The sequence below is a fragment of the Polypterus senegalus genome, chromosome 5, assembly GCF_016835505.1.
Source record: "Polypterus senegalus isolate Bchr_013 chromosome 5, ASM1683550v1, whole genome shotgun sequence".
Lineage (NCBI taxonomy): Eukaryota > Metazoa > Chordata > Cladistia > Polypteriformes > Polypteridae > Polypterus > Polypterus senegalus.
The window spans coordinates 49987228-50001119 of record NC_053158.1 but is presented as its reverse complement, the minus strand read 5'-3'; the positions used below and the strand labels follow the sequence as shown (position 1 = coordinate 50001119).

The 13892-nt window shown below is 39.0% G+C and overlaps 1 protein-coding gene across 2 annotated transcripts in view; it reads left to right on the top strand.

Annotated features, from left to right (window-relative positions):
• Nucleotides 1-13892, top strand: part of arfgef1 (ADP-ribosylation factor guanine nucleotide-exchange factor 1 (brefeldin A-inhibited)) — a 216419-nt gene that overhangs the window by 66963 nt on the left and 135564 nt on the right. For both annotated transcript variants that reach the window (XM_039754611.1, XM_039754610.1), the window contains exon 2: nucleotides 8074-8104. In XM_039754611.1, coding sequence (XP_039610545.1) covers nucleotides 8074-8104 — 31 coding nt within the window. The remainder of the gene's footprint in view (nucleotides 1-8073; nucleotides 8105-13892) is intronic.

Here is a 13892-nt window from a genome sequence, read left to right as displayed (position 1 = left end):
AATAGGATCCTTGATCACAAACTCACCTGCCAGTGACCAGAGCAGTCTGGTTTACGCCTATAAAGTCTACCATTGACAATATCCTGGCACTGAGGGTACTTATCGAGCGCAAATGCGAGTATCGGCAGAGTTTCTTTGCAGCCTTTCTCAATTTTCATAAAGCGTTCAACTTGGTTGATCAAGCTGCCATGTGGCACGTCCTGAGACTTTATGGGATCCGCCTGAAATTGCTGGATATTATGGCTTGTCTGTACACTGGTAATTGGAGTGCTGTTCGGGGTGGAGACCTAACATCAATGTTTTTTCCAGTAGATTCTGGGGTTGGTCAGGAGTGTGTTCTAGGACTGCAATTAATGATGATTTTGATAATCGATTAATCTGGTGATTATTTTGTCAATTAATCGTTTGGTTGGGTTGTAAAAAAAGCCAAAAAAAAAACATGAACTACTTGTAGACATTATAAACAAAATACAGTGGAACCTCGGTTTACGAGTGACTTGGTTTAGGAGTGTTTTGCAAGACGAGCAAAAATTTTTAATAAATTTTGACTTGCTAAACGAGCGATGTCTTACAATACGAGTAGTATGGATACACTTTGTCTGCTGAGCGTCATGTGATCACAACTGAGCTGATGGTGGTTCTCTCTCTCCTCTTATCTCGCTCGCCCAGCGCGTCTCTTTCTCTCTCTCCTTATCTCGCTCGCCCAGCGCGTCTCTCTCTCTCTCTCTCTCTCTCTCTCTCTCTCTCTCCTTATCTCGCTCGCCCAGTGCGTCTCTCTCTCTCTCTCCTTATCTTGCTCGCCCAGCACGTGTCTCTCTCTCTCTCCTTATCTCGCTCGCTTGCTCGCCCAGCGCGTCTCTCTCTCTCTCTCTCTCTCTCTGGCAATCGTCTCCTATTCTCTGTCTGAGTCTGTGTGCCTCACTCATATGGTCAACATCCGTACGAGCGTATACTGTTTACTACAGCATTGTAACTATGTGTGTGTGCACTGTGAAGTGCGAGTCCCCATCTTGCTCCCCAAAACACGAAGCTGAGTCTCAGTACTTTAACACCAGCTTTATTCAGCTTGAAACAGCAACAGCGCTGTTATTTATTGTAGCGGGATCTTTATAATGTTCCTTGTATGACCCATTGACGACAGGCTTATAGCATGTCTGTGATCTTTTTGGATGCGCTTATACGGCAAACTGCTACAGCGCTGGGAGACTGCATGGCTTTTGGATGCTCTTCTGCGTGTCGTCCCGTTGGGTGGAATCCCACATGAGTTTAGAAACTCACACCAGCCATGATTCTTTTTAAAGGTAAAGTGCAGGTTAATTTGTATTATGTATTTTACTTTATATTTTGTATTAATCATTTTTATATGAATAGTTTTGGGTTGTGGAACGAATCATCTGAGTTTCCATTATTCCTTATGGGGAAATTCGCTTTGATATACGAGTGCTTTGGATTGCGAGCACGCTTCGAACAATTATGCTGCAAAACCGAGGTTCCACTGTATAATTTTTTTTATAACATTTACAGTACATTAAAATAAATAGTAATAAATATAAATAACACAGCACTACTGGCTCTGGCTGTGCAATGAACACACACACATACACTTGAAAACAATAGTTTTCAGTAAACAAAACTTGCAGTTTGACTTATGAAAGCACACATACCATATATTCAGAATCATACTAAACACACACTTCAAAATTAAACATACAAATTGCCTTTTTTTTCTTCACTTTCGTTGAAAGAGAAGGTTTACTGGCAAACTATCATGTAAATATCTGTCCACCACAATATTCAGCCACTGAAGAATCTGTTTATTTTCTTTTCTTTCTTTCTTTTTTTTTTTTACGTCTGCATTAATGATTGAAAATAGTTAACATTTGTTTGGGAAAAGTCCAGACTGTTTTCCTTTTACAGCAAAGCAAGTGGATTTGTTTGTGTGAAACTCGGTTCTTCCTTGGTTATGTAATTTGCCAAGTTTATTTTGACTGAAAGATCATATCTTTTCACATCATTGTTCATCTTTTTGTGTCTAGAAATATTTTATCACCGCAGATCATTTGGTGTATTTGCTGGTGTACTGTTCAAATGTTTGTGCATCTCAGTTGTGCTCTCATGTCTTTTTTGCCACTTGCTTACCCGCCAATTTTTTTTATTGATTTTATTATAATCATTCCATATAGAGAGATCAATTTTTACCAAAAATAAGATTGAAAACAAAACAACCCAACCCCCACCCATGGTCATCGAAGTAAAACATAAAGCTGATCAAAATACATAAATTGATGTTTAATAGTCGGATAAAAAAAAAGAAAGAAATGCGAAGAGAATTATTTCCTCAGTGCTTTAAGAGCATATTCTAAAATATTATTGATTAGATCCTGTCAGGTTTTGAAAAAGTTCTGCACTGATCCTCTAACTGAGAATTTAATTTTTTTTCAATTTCAAATAGTATTAAACATCAGTTACCCCCTGACTTAAAAGAGGAGAGTTAGGATTCTTCCAGTTTAGCAAAATAAGTCTGCTTGCCAATAGTGTAGTATAGGAAATTACAGTTTGTTTGTCCTTCTCCGCTTTAAGCCCTTCTGGAAGAACACCAAACACAGCTGTTAATGGGTTAGGAGGGATTGTGACACCAAGGCTGTCTGAAAGGCACTTAAACTTTTTTGTCCAGAATGGTATTAATTTGGAGCAGGCCCAAAACGTGTCCTAGTGAGGCTGGGACTTGATTGCAGCGTTGGATCTTGCCCCGGAAACATTTTGGACAATTTTAAACATGACAGATGTGCTCGATATATAATTTTGAGTTAAATGATTGTATGCCTTGCGCATATGGAGCCTGAGTTAATTCTCTGCATTGCTACCTTCCACTCCTTTTCTGATATGTTGAGTGAGAGATCCTTTTCCCATTGTCCTCTTGGATCTTTGAAAGGGAGGGGCTATAAAATAATTTTATATTTTGCAGAAATGCTGTCTGAGTCCTCCAAACTGAGCAACATTTTTTCCAGCATGGAGAAAGGTGCGAGATGAGGAAAATTGGGCAGGTTCTGTTTGACAAAATTTCTAATTTGAAGATAGTGAAAGAAATATTTTGCTGGAAAGTTAAATTTGGAATGTAATTGTTCATAGGATGCAAAGATGTTGTCTATATAAAGATCTCTAAGCAATTTAATCCCAAATGTTTTCCAGATATTAAAAACTGCTCGCGAGGGTTGAAAAAAGTAATTCTCATGCAGAGGTGCCATAGATAAAAGATTCTCCTTCTTAAATAACTTGCATTTATTGTGGCACTTTGCAGGGAATATAAAGAAGCACTGCAAGATTGTATTTCTGTTGCTGACCAAGCCTGTGTATGTTCATCTATTTGTGTCCAGGTTTTTATAGCTTGTATGTTTGCTGCCCTGTAATAAAACTGAAAGTTGGGTAGAGCCATGCCACCTTCTGCCTTAGGTCTTTGTAGGGTCACTCTTTGGATACGTGGATGTTTTGAGTTCCAAATAAATGAGGTTATGGTTGAATCTAATTGCTTAAAATTGATTTATTGATGTATATTGGAATGTTTTGAAATAAAAAGAGAAGCTTAGGAAGGATATTCATCTTAACAACGTTAACTCTTCCAGCTAGAGTGAGATTAAGGGTTGACCATCTATGCAAGTCTTGCTTAATTCTTTCCATACAGACAGCGAAATTTTGTTGATAAAGAGCTTTGTATTTACTTGTGATATTTACCCCTAGATATTTAAACTGATATGCAATGATAAAAGGTAAGGTGCCCAATCTAATATTGTGTGCTTGAAAATTCACTGGAAAGAGCATACTTTTATTAAAATTAAATCTGTGACCAGAGATCTTTTGAAATTCTGTAAGTGCTGTTAAGACTGCAGACACAGTATTTTGTGGGTCTGATATATACAGTACTATATCTGTTCAAGTCCTTCTCTGATAATCCCCTTTGTCTGATAAGCATTTCAACAGTGAACTGCCAGTGGTTCAATGGCGACTGCAAATAGCAGTGGTAACAAGGGGAATCCTTGTCTGGTACTACATTCTAGTTTAAAGTAGTCTGAACAAATGTTGTTAATACAAACAGAGGCTTCTGGATTGGTATATAGTAGTTTGATCCATGCACAAATATTCAGGTCAAACCCAAATTTCTCTAATGTAGTAAAAAGGTAGTTCCATTCAATCATATCGAATGCTTTTTCTGCACCCAACGATAATATCATCTCGGGTGTTTGACTTTGCTGGTGAATATATTACATTAAACAGGCGTTGGTGATTGGAAGCGAAGTGTCAGCCTTTAATAAATCCATTTTGATCTTGTGATATTACCGAAGGCAGCACTTTCTCCATCCTTCTAGCTAAGACTTTGGAGAATATCGTAACATTATTATTCAGAAGTGAAATTGGTCTCTATGATGCACATTGTAATAAGTCCTTATTTTGTTTAGAAAAGATGGTGATTAATGCTTGGTGAAAAGTTTGAGGTAGAATTTGATTGTCTCTAGCATCTGTAAATGTTGCTAATAAGAGGGAAACTAGCTGAGTGGAGAATTTCTTATAAAATTCTACAGGGTAGCCATCAGGGCCTGCTACTTTCCTGCTGTGAAGTGACTTTATAGCATCTAATAATTCAGGCCTTTAACATTCCAGCTCACAAATTTAACTGTCCCATCATGGAGACATTGATTCTGAGTTTTTGATGTCATTTTGTAGTCTTAACTGGAAGTGAGATAGCTTTAACCTTAATTTACAATTTTCCCACGAGATATTGCCATGCAGCTTATTTTTACGTTGGTAGTTATCATTATAAGGATTAAAATAATAGATTAGTTATAGCTTGTTCTCTTTCTCTCCCCCTCTTATCCCCCCACCCAATTTTGCCTCCCCACGTGTGGCTGGACCCCACTTCACAAAGTGCCGGTCCTCTGACATACCTAGAGACAGAGCACGTCCAAAACAAAACAAGACCCCCAGCAGCGGCATTTGGGGATTAAAAAGTAGAGATATCTATTGCCGATAAAGTCTAAATATTATAAGCACAAAATAAAATCATTAACAGACTATCAACAGTCATGAAATATTAAGACAGTAAACCCAGGGAGTGGTGTTTAAAAGTGGCCCTGGATAAGCATAGTTAACCCTAATGCAATAATAATAATAACAATAAACCAAGGGTATGGTGTTAAACAGTCTCCTTTAGAATAGTTAAAAACAAACCAAAGAAAAACCCTACTTTAATTTCTTTCACACATACGCCTACAATTATAATTAAATCATAAACATAATCAAAAAGTGTCCAAGAAGAGAAAAGGATGTATAATTATGGTTAACGTATCATTGCAAGCAGATCAGACAGTAGGTAATATCTTCTTGCCATACCATGACAGGATGCGACTCACTTTCGGATTTCAAAAAAGCGTCGGGATCAGCTTTCTTAATTCCTTTTCTGCTTCATCCGTGGGAGAGAAGATGTGATATTTGTCTTGAATTTCCACTTTCAGTTTGGCAGGATACAAGAAGCTGTATCTGATATTGGCTTTCTGTAACTGCTGTTTAAAATGTTGTAAAAAGCTGCACATTTAGCAGCTGTTGATGGTGAGAAATCAGGGGGAATACGACTGTGGTTATTTTCAAATATAATCTCTTGTTTGTGTCTGAGAAGTGCCATTACATCAATCTTAAATTGTAATCTCTTGAAGTTCACAATTAAAGACCTAGGTCTAAAGGTATTTGATCCACGTTTACGATAAGCTGCTGCTATGTTGGTATCTGATTTAAAGTCCTCTCCAATTAATTTTGAGAATAGTTCAGCTACAAATTTCACTGGGTTTGGACTTTCACGATTCTCAGGTAGACCGTCGATTCTAATATTATTCCTTCTGCTTCCATCTTCCAGAGCTGTAAATCTGTCTCCGAGTTTTTGCATTCGGAACTCGCAGCTGTAGCTTTTCCATCGGCGTTAGATGCGAAATGGTCCGCTATTTCAGTTTGAGCTGTGAATGTCTGCTTAATGTCTTCCAGCTGATCGGCAAGTTCTCTCAGTTTAGACGCATTTTCCTGAATGTGTTCCTCAATTTTTCTCAGCATATCTTTAAAGACTACATCAAACGATTATATATATGTTTTTCCAAGTCTTTATATTCCTGCCACATATCCTGCAGCTCCAGCCGCAGCTTCTTGGTTGTCTTGAGAAAGACATTTATTTCTTTCTTCATATTTTTCTGAATGTCTTTCTTGAGCTCACTAGTGGCTGTGGCCAATGTTGCGATCATTTCCTTCAGTTCAGACAAATCGTTTCGGCTTTTGTACACTGCGGGTAAAGTGGCATACCCCGCTACAGGTGATGCTTCCGGCTCGCGAGGTTTAGATGAATGCGTGGATTGCAAGGTCATCTCTTGTTTCAAGTGATCTTTTGGAATCGGCGAGCTATCGTGACCTGCATCACTTGCACCTTTGCTCCCATTTTCGCTCTCGACTGGAGATGTTGTAGTGGAGAGGGTTCCTGGGAAGTCTGTGCTATCACCTGCCTGTTACAGGCCAGTCTCTGAACAGGTGCCTAGTGCCTGCCTAGACTTGGGTGTAGCTTTAAGTTTCTTTTCCATCTCTTTCTGACCGCCTTTCTTGTTACTCATATTTATATACTGTAGTAGAAACTCCTCGGATTGGGTAAATACAGGATACCTCGGGATAATAAGGAATAAGAAAAAAATAAGCCGCTGCTAACAGAGCTCCGCTTCAGACGTCCTTCTCCCGTAACGGACGAGACCAAAATTATGAAACTGTAAAAAAATGCCCTTTCTTCCAATGTCACAACCTCAAATTTTATATGATATTGTCTTGGGTTGTCAAATCAGAAAAGTCCTTATTAGTTTTAATAAGTCCAGGATCATCTAAGCCTTGTATAATGTATGTGATGAAATGTTAAACCTGAAAGAGATAATAAAAATTCTGTTCTAACGACTTTTTTGCTAATCAGTTAATACTGATTAGTATATTGATCGAGTTTAAAAAATGCAAAGTTTGTGCAAAAGTGCAAGTCATATAAAGAAAAATAAGTTTATTTTTTGCACAGTGCTCTCCTTCATAGCAGTACAAGTATGCTTTAATATTACATTTGCCAAAAATATGCATAAGTGTTGTTACTACCTATAGAGTCTAGTTTAATACTTACAAGCTTGTTTTCAACATTCTGGAAAGACTGAAATAACTATAACATCACCTAAGGTTGCCGTGAATGTATGTTTTGATTTTTATCCACTAGATGGCAGCAAAAGAAATACACTACAAAGAACTTTTATGGGTTGTGGATGACTACTGATTCTGCACTGATAAGAAGTTTGAATTGTCAATTAAAAAAAACAAATGAATAAATAAAAACAAAAAAAAGTGACACTGACAGTGCTTCCAGATTATCCCTAAGTGCAAATGAGAGAAGGATTACTATTACTCCAATGTTTTCAAATGTACAGGAGTGTGCTCCCCTAGCATGGGAGCTAATTTTTATGGATTTTGCAAGACACAGACTTCTTACTCCACAAATTTGAATTCTTTTGCCTTTGATCCTCTGCTTTAGTTATATAAATACTCCTTCTCTGCCAAATCTCATAATTTAATTAGAATTGCTTTTGGTCAGTGACGTTACTGTATGTCTGCAATAAATAACAAAGCAAATAATTATTAACAAAATTCTTTGTGAACTATTTTTATCATTAATTTTGATCAAAGGTATTGATTAGTTGTTGCAGTCCTACATTATTCAGTAAATTTGTTTTTCTAATTTATTTTTCTAGCTACTTGTGAACACAACAATCAATACTGTATTTCAACTTTGTGGAGATTGTAAATGAAATAAACTTTTTAATGTGAATTTTTATATCTCTGCATACAAATTTCAACATGCTTGTCATGTGACACTGCAATAATTTCATTTGGCTAGTTGGAGTCTTCATTTTCTTGACTTGTGGTTATTGTACAAAAAATCTCTTTCTAATAAAATAGTTAATATTCACTTTGGTGTATAATACATGATTTGTGTGTTTTGTTTAGTTATATATTTTTTTCTTTTTACAGATGAAATTAAAGCAGAGACAGAGAAATTAAGGTATGCATTTTTATTTAATAGTTTTTATATAAATAAGATAAATATAAATAATTAAATCTAAGTTTAGTGTAATTTTTTGGTAACTGTATAAAAGAAAAATGTCTTATTAAAAATGATGCTTTGCTTTTTCTTTGTGCCTTGCTTGTGATACACTTATAATAGAAGTGTTATAATTTAAGTATAATCAAAATAACAGCACAGAGTGGTGCACTTTAAAGACCCTTTTATGGATACTGAAGATGCACATAATAGACATTTACTATTTAGTAGTATTTCATTTTTATTAATTATAAACACAGACTGGAAGGTTCTTGAGAAAGAAATATTTATTAAGTTGGTTTTGTTAAGTGTATATTAAGTACATTCAACTGCTTCTTCATTTATGTACTAGGTTAACATGCCTGTGGTTTGTTTGTCCCACCTGGCCTATAACATGACAGACATTACACATAGTGATTCCACATATCAACTCCAAATAGCCTTTTTGGTCTGATCCCAAATGCCCAATATACGTCAACTGGCCCTCAGTCACTAACTGGTCTTGATGTCTCTGTTGTAGAAGAAGTTTCGCTATATTTATGGAGAAATATCCTATAAGTTGAATGTATTCTCTGTGATCTATCCTTATAACAACAATTTGCCAGGGGTAATCCTATAAGGATAACAAGTATCCTGATAATACCCACTTCTCAAAAAATTTATGGAACACTTAAATCATACATTTGATCTTGATGAACGAAATATTCAAGTGGAAAACCTTTACTGAGCAATATTATGTAGTTTGTTGACAACAAAATGATGTAATAACAGGCAATGGAAACCATAATCAACAACCCATTGAGGGCTGAATTCAAAATCACACTGAAAATCAAAGTAAAAATTTAAATCACCGTTTGATCCAACTTGCCTGAATTTCATCATGGCAACTCACAATGTGACTCCGTAGTGTATATAGGCCCAAGGTGTCTATATGTACGTCTGACAATGTATGGGCATAATGACCTAGAGCTTCACAGTTGGTTTTAGATCTGAAGAATGTGCGGGCCAGTCAGTGGCGTCAATGCCTTTGTTCTCCAGGAAGTGCCTACATACTCTGGCTACACAAGGCCAGGAATTGTCCTTCACCAGGAGGAGCCCGGGTCCCACTACAACAATAAGTTTGTATAATATTAACGTTTAGCCCCCGAGTGGAATTGAAGAGTCACATAGTGTGGGGGAGGAACAATCTCCTCAGTCTGTCAGTGGAGCAGGACAGTGACAGCAGTCTGTCGCTGAAGCTGCTCCTCTGTCTGGAGACGATCCTGTTCAGTGGATGCAGTGGATTTTCTGTCATTGACAGGAGCCTGCTCAGTGCCCATCGCTCTGCCACAGATGTCAAACTATCCAGCTCCCTGTCTACAATAGAGCCTGCCTTCCTCACCAGTTTGTCCAGGCGTGAGGTATCCCTCTTCTTTTTGCTGCCTCCCCAGCACATCACCGCATAGAAGAGGATGCTCGCCACAACCGTCTGATAGAACATCTGCAGCATCTTATTGCAGATGTTGAAAGATGCCAGCCTTCTAAGGAAGTATAGTCGGCTCTGTCCTTTCTTGCATAGAGCATCAGTATTGGCAGTCCAGTCTAATTTATCATCCAGCTGCACTCCCAGGTATTTATAGGTCTGCACCCTCTGCACACAGTCACCTCTGATGATCATGGGGTCCATGAGGGGCCTGGGCCTCCTTAAATCCACTACCAGCTCCTTAGTTTTGCTGGCGTTCAGGTGTAGGTGATTTGAGTCGCACCATTTAACAAAGTCCTTGATTAGTTCCCTATACTCCTCCTCCTGCCCACTCCTGATGCAGCCCACTATAGCAGTGTCGTCTGAAAACTTTTGCACGTGGCAGGACTCTGAGTTGTATTGAAAGTCCAATGTATATAGGCTGAACAGGACCGGAGAAAGTACAGCCCCCCGTGGCTCTCCTGTGTTGCTGACCACAATGTCAGACCTGCAGTTCCCAAAACGCACATACTGAGGTCTGTCTTTAAGATAGTCCACGATCCATGCTACCAGATATGAATCTACTCCCATCTCTGTCAGCTTGTCCCTAAGGAGCTGAGGTTGGATGGTGTTGAAGGCGCTAGAAAAGTCCAGAAACATAATTCTTACACCACCACTGCCTCTGTCCAAGTGGGAGAGGGATCAGTGTAGCATATAGATAATGGCATCCTCCGCTCCCACCTTCTCCTGGTATGCAAACTGCAGAGGGTCGAGGGCGTGGTGAACCTGTGGCCTCAGGTGGTGAAGCAGCAGCTGCTCCATGGTCTTCATCACATGTGATGTCAGAGCGACAGGCCGGAAGTCGTTCAGCTCACTAGGACGTGATACCTTTGGAACTGGGGTGATGCAAGATGTTTTCCAAAACCTCTGGACTCTCCCCTGTTCCAGGCTCAGGTTGAAGTTGCGCTATAGAGGACTCCCCAGCTCCAAAGCACAGGCCTTCAGCAGTCGTAGCGATACTCCATCTGGACCCACTGCTTTGCCTTGATGTCACTTGTAATCCATGGCTTATTGTTAGTATAGCAGTGTACAGTTCTTACTGGAACTACAATGTCCATACAGAAGTTGATGTAGTCAGTAGTGCAGTCAACAACCTCCTCAATGTTCTCACTATGTGACCCCTGCAGGATATCCCAGTCCGTAGTTCCAAAGCAGTCTCATAGAGCCTGCTCTGCCTCAGGAGACCACTTCCTGAATGAGCGTGTGGTTGTAGGTAGCTCCCTCACTCTTGGTTTGTAGTGAGGCTGAAGCAGAACCAGGTTATGATCTGCTTTCCCAAGCGCAGGCAGCGGGATGGCGCTGTATGCGTCTTTAACATTTGCATACAGTAGGTCAATAGTGCTATTTTCCCTGGTGTTACAATCCACATACTGGGAGAAGGCAGGTAATGTTTTGTCTAGCGTCACATGGTTAAAGTCTCCAGCGATTAGCACAAGCACCTCAGAGAGCTGTGTTTGTAACTTTGCAACCGCGGAATGAATGAAGTCACCCGCTGTCTCCACCTCCGCCCGAGGAGGGATGTAAACAATAACAATGACGTGTCCAAACTCTCTGGGCAAGTAGTCGTGACGCAAACTTACGGCCAACAGTTCGATGTCCCTGCAGCAAGTGGAGATTTTAACGTTTACATGTCCAGAGTTGCACTACCTTGTATTGACATAGAGAGCGACTCCCCCTCCTTTCTGCTTCCCGCAGGTACTTGCGTCTCTGTCCACTCTAACTGTGCTAAACCCGGGTAGCTCCACGTTAGCATCTGGGATGTTAGTTGTTAGCCACGTTTCACTAAAACACAGCAAACTGCATTCCTTCTAGGTCCTGACATTTTTCACCAGCGCAGCCAGTTTGTCGATCTTATTTGGTAGTGCGTTCACATTTCCTATGATCACAGAAGGCACCATAGGTTTGTAGCGCCACTTTCTCGCTAGATGCTTGGCTTTTATCTTAGCGCCGGCTCTGCTGCCCTGATTCCACCTTCTTACCTCGTCAGGTAAACGGCGAGCCACACCGGCATTGGCATTTGTTCTCAGCGCTTGAATTTGAACACTTGAATAGACAAGTCTCGGTGTATAAAAATCCAAGTCCAAGTAGCAAAAAGTGTCCAGAGAATGAGTCCACATAGAAGAAAGTGGTAGGAATGATCAGTGAAATAGAGAAAAAAGGTAGTAAGATAAAGTCATACATGGAGCTGCTGGAATGGCTGCCACTCGCGGTGGCACCTGACATCATCATAGTAGTGATGCTGGAAAGTGATTAAAGCATGAAACGATTAAAACATGACAAAGTAAAGTACTTCAGCTTTAGAGCTATTGAGGTAATGTCTGAGTTTGACAGATTTTTCATGATTGATAAAATGTTTCAATTGGAGCAGATATACTGAATTTACAGTAAAAGTAATTTGTGACTCCATGCTGTCTAATAGGGAAAGATAGGATATGTTTGTAAGAAGCTGGTTTAGCTGGAATTGGAAAATCTTTTTGAGTTGTTCATACAGTTGTATGAGTACTAAAACATGATTAAATCACATATGAAATGGAAGGAAAATGGTTGACATCAAGATCCTGAGGTCGTTTAGGTACATAATAAGCCCTTCAATAGCAAATGCACTAAAGGTGCAAATTTTGCATAACTGAATACTAATCAGTGTTCTCCCTAGAGTATTTTAGCTGGGTGCTCCGCCCGGCTAATTTAGTTGAGTGCCCAGCTGTCATCTCACATGACATTGTGAGATGACAGCCGCAGATCTAATGATCTGCAGAGATGGCAAGGGACGAGCGGGCAGGTGGGCAAATATTTTAAAGGTAGGATCACAAGTTGCGAGGTGCTAAAGGTAATAGCGGGGACGAGGCGGAGTGTAGTTCACAAGCAAAGAGTATGGGGAGGTTGGCTTTCGAGAGGGGGGTGTACATGGTAATAGCAGGGACGGAGCAGTTTAATTACATTAGCAAGGAGTATGGAGAGGTGGGCAGGTGAGAGGAGGCTGTACATGCTAATAGCGGGAGCGGAGCGGCACTTCACAAGCAAAGACGGTGTGGAGGTGGGCGGGCGAGAGGAAGACTGATAAAATAAAAAAAACACTCGTAGAACCAGCCTATCAGATATCAGAAAAAGGGCGTCAGGAAGTGACGTCTCTGTTCTCAGTGTCAGTGCAGTTTGTGTAGTGCTGCTAAGCTTATGTCAAGAATAAAGTTGACATTTCCACTTTATTCTCGCTGTTTATCTCGAGATTAAGTCAACATGTTGACTTTATTCTCGTAGTTTGTTATTAAAGTAGAACATTGTAAACTAAGCTTCATCTAAAAATGAATATTTAATTTACTAGATTTTCTCAAACCCCGTCATAAATGATGTAGCGCTGGAAATGCTTTGTGTTATTTGTGTGGAGATTGGTTATGTGGAGAAAGAAAAGGGAAGGATAGGAATTGGGGTTTTGGTACGTCAGATAGAGACAGCACGCATGCAATAAAGAAAGCCCGTTCAGAAGAACATCCATTGAATTCTGTGTTTGTGTCTCCAACGACCAGATCAAGAATCCAACATTTATACAATACTAGTAAAATACCTGCGCTTCGCAGCGGAGAAGTAGTGTGTTAAAGAAGTAATGAAAAAGAAAAGGAAACATTTTAATAATAACGTAACATGATTGACAATGTAATTGTGTTGTCATTGTCATGAGTGTTGCTACTGCATACATACATATATATATATATATAATATTTACACACACATATAAACATATATATATATATATATACACATATATACATGCATATGTATATATATGTGTATATATATATATGTATATATACATCCACTTATATATGCATATATATACATATCTACATACACACACATATATATACACACAAATACATATATATGTATATATATATACATACACACACATCTACATATATACATACACACACACACATATATGTGGTGCGAGCAACTGTTGCTGGGGGTGGCAGAATCCATCAAGGAAGAAAAATGAAAAACATTATTTGTACAAAATCTTTATTTATCCATTCCTAAATAATTAAATGGGCAGGCTATTTCAGTATCAGTGCAATACGCTGTTTGTTAAAACGGATGACTCCGCTCTTATGTGCAAGTCTGTTTGGATATTATGAACTATCATATCTGTTCAAGTTCTATTTAAATTTTAAATAGAAGGAATTTTTATTTAGTCGACAGAAATATCTTTGGTAGGAATGGAAGTTAAATGTAGGCATCATTGCATAAATTTTT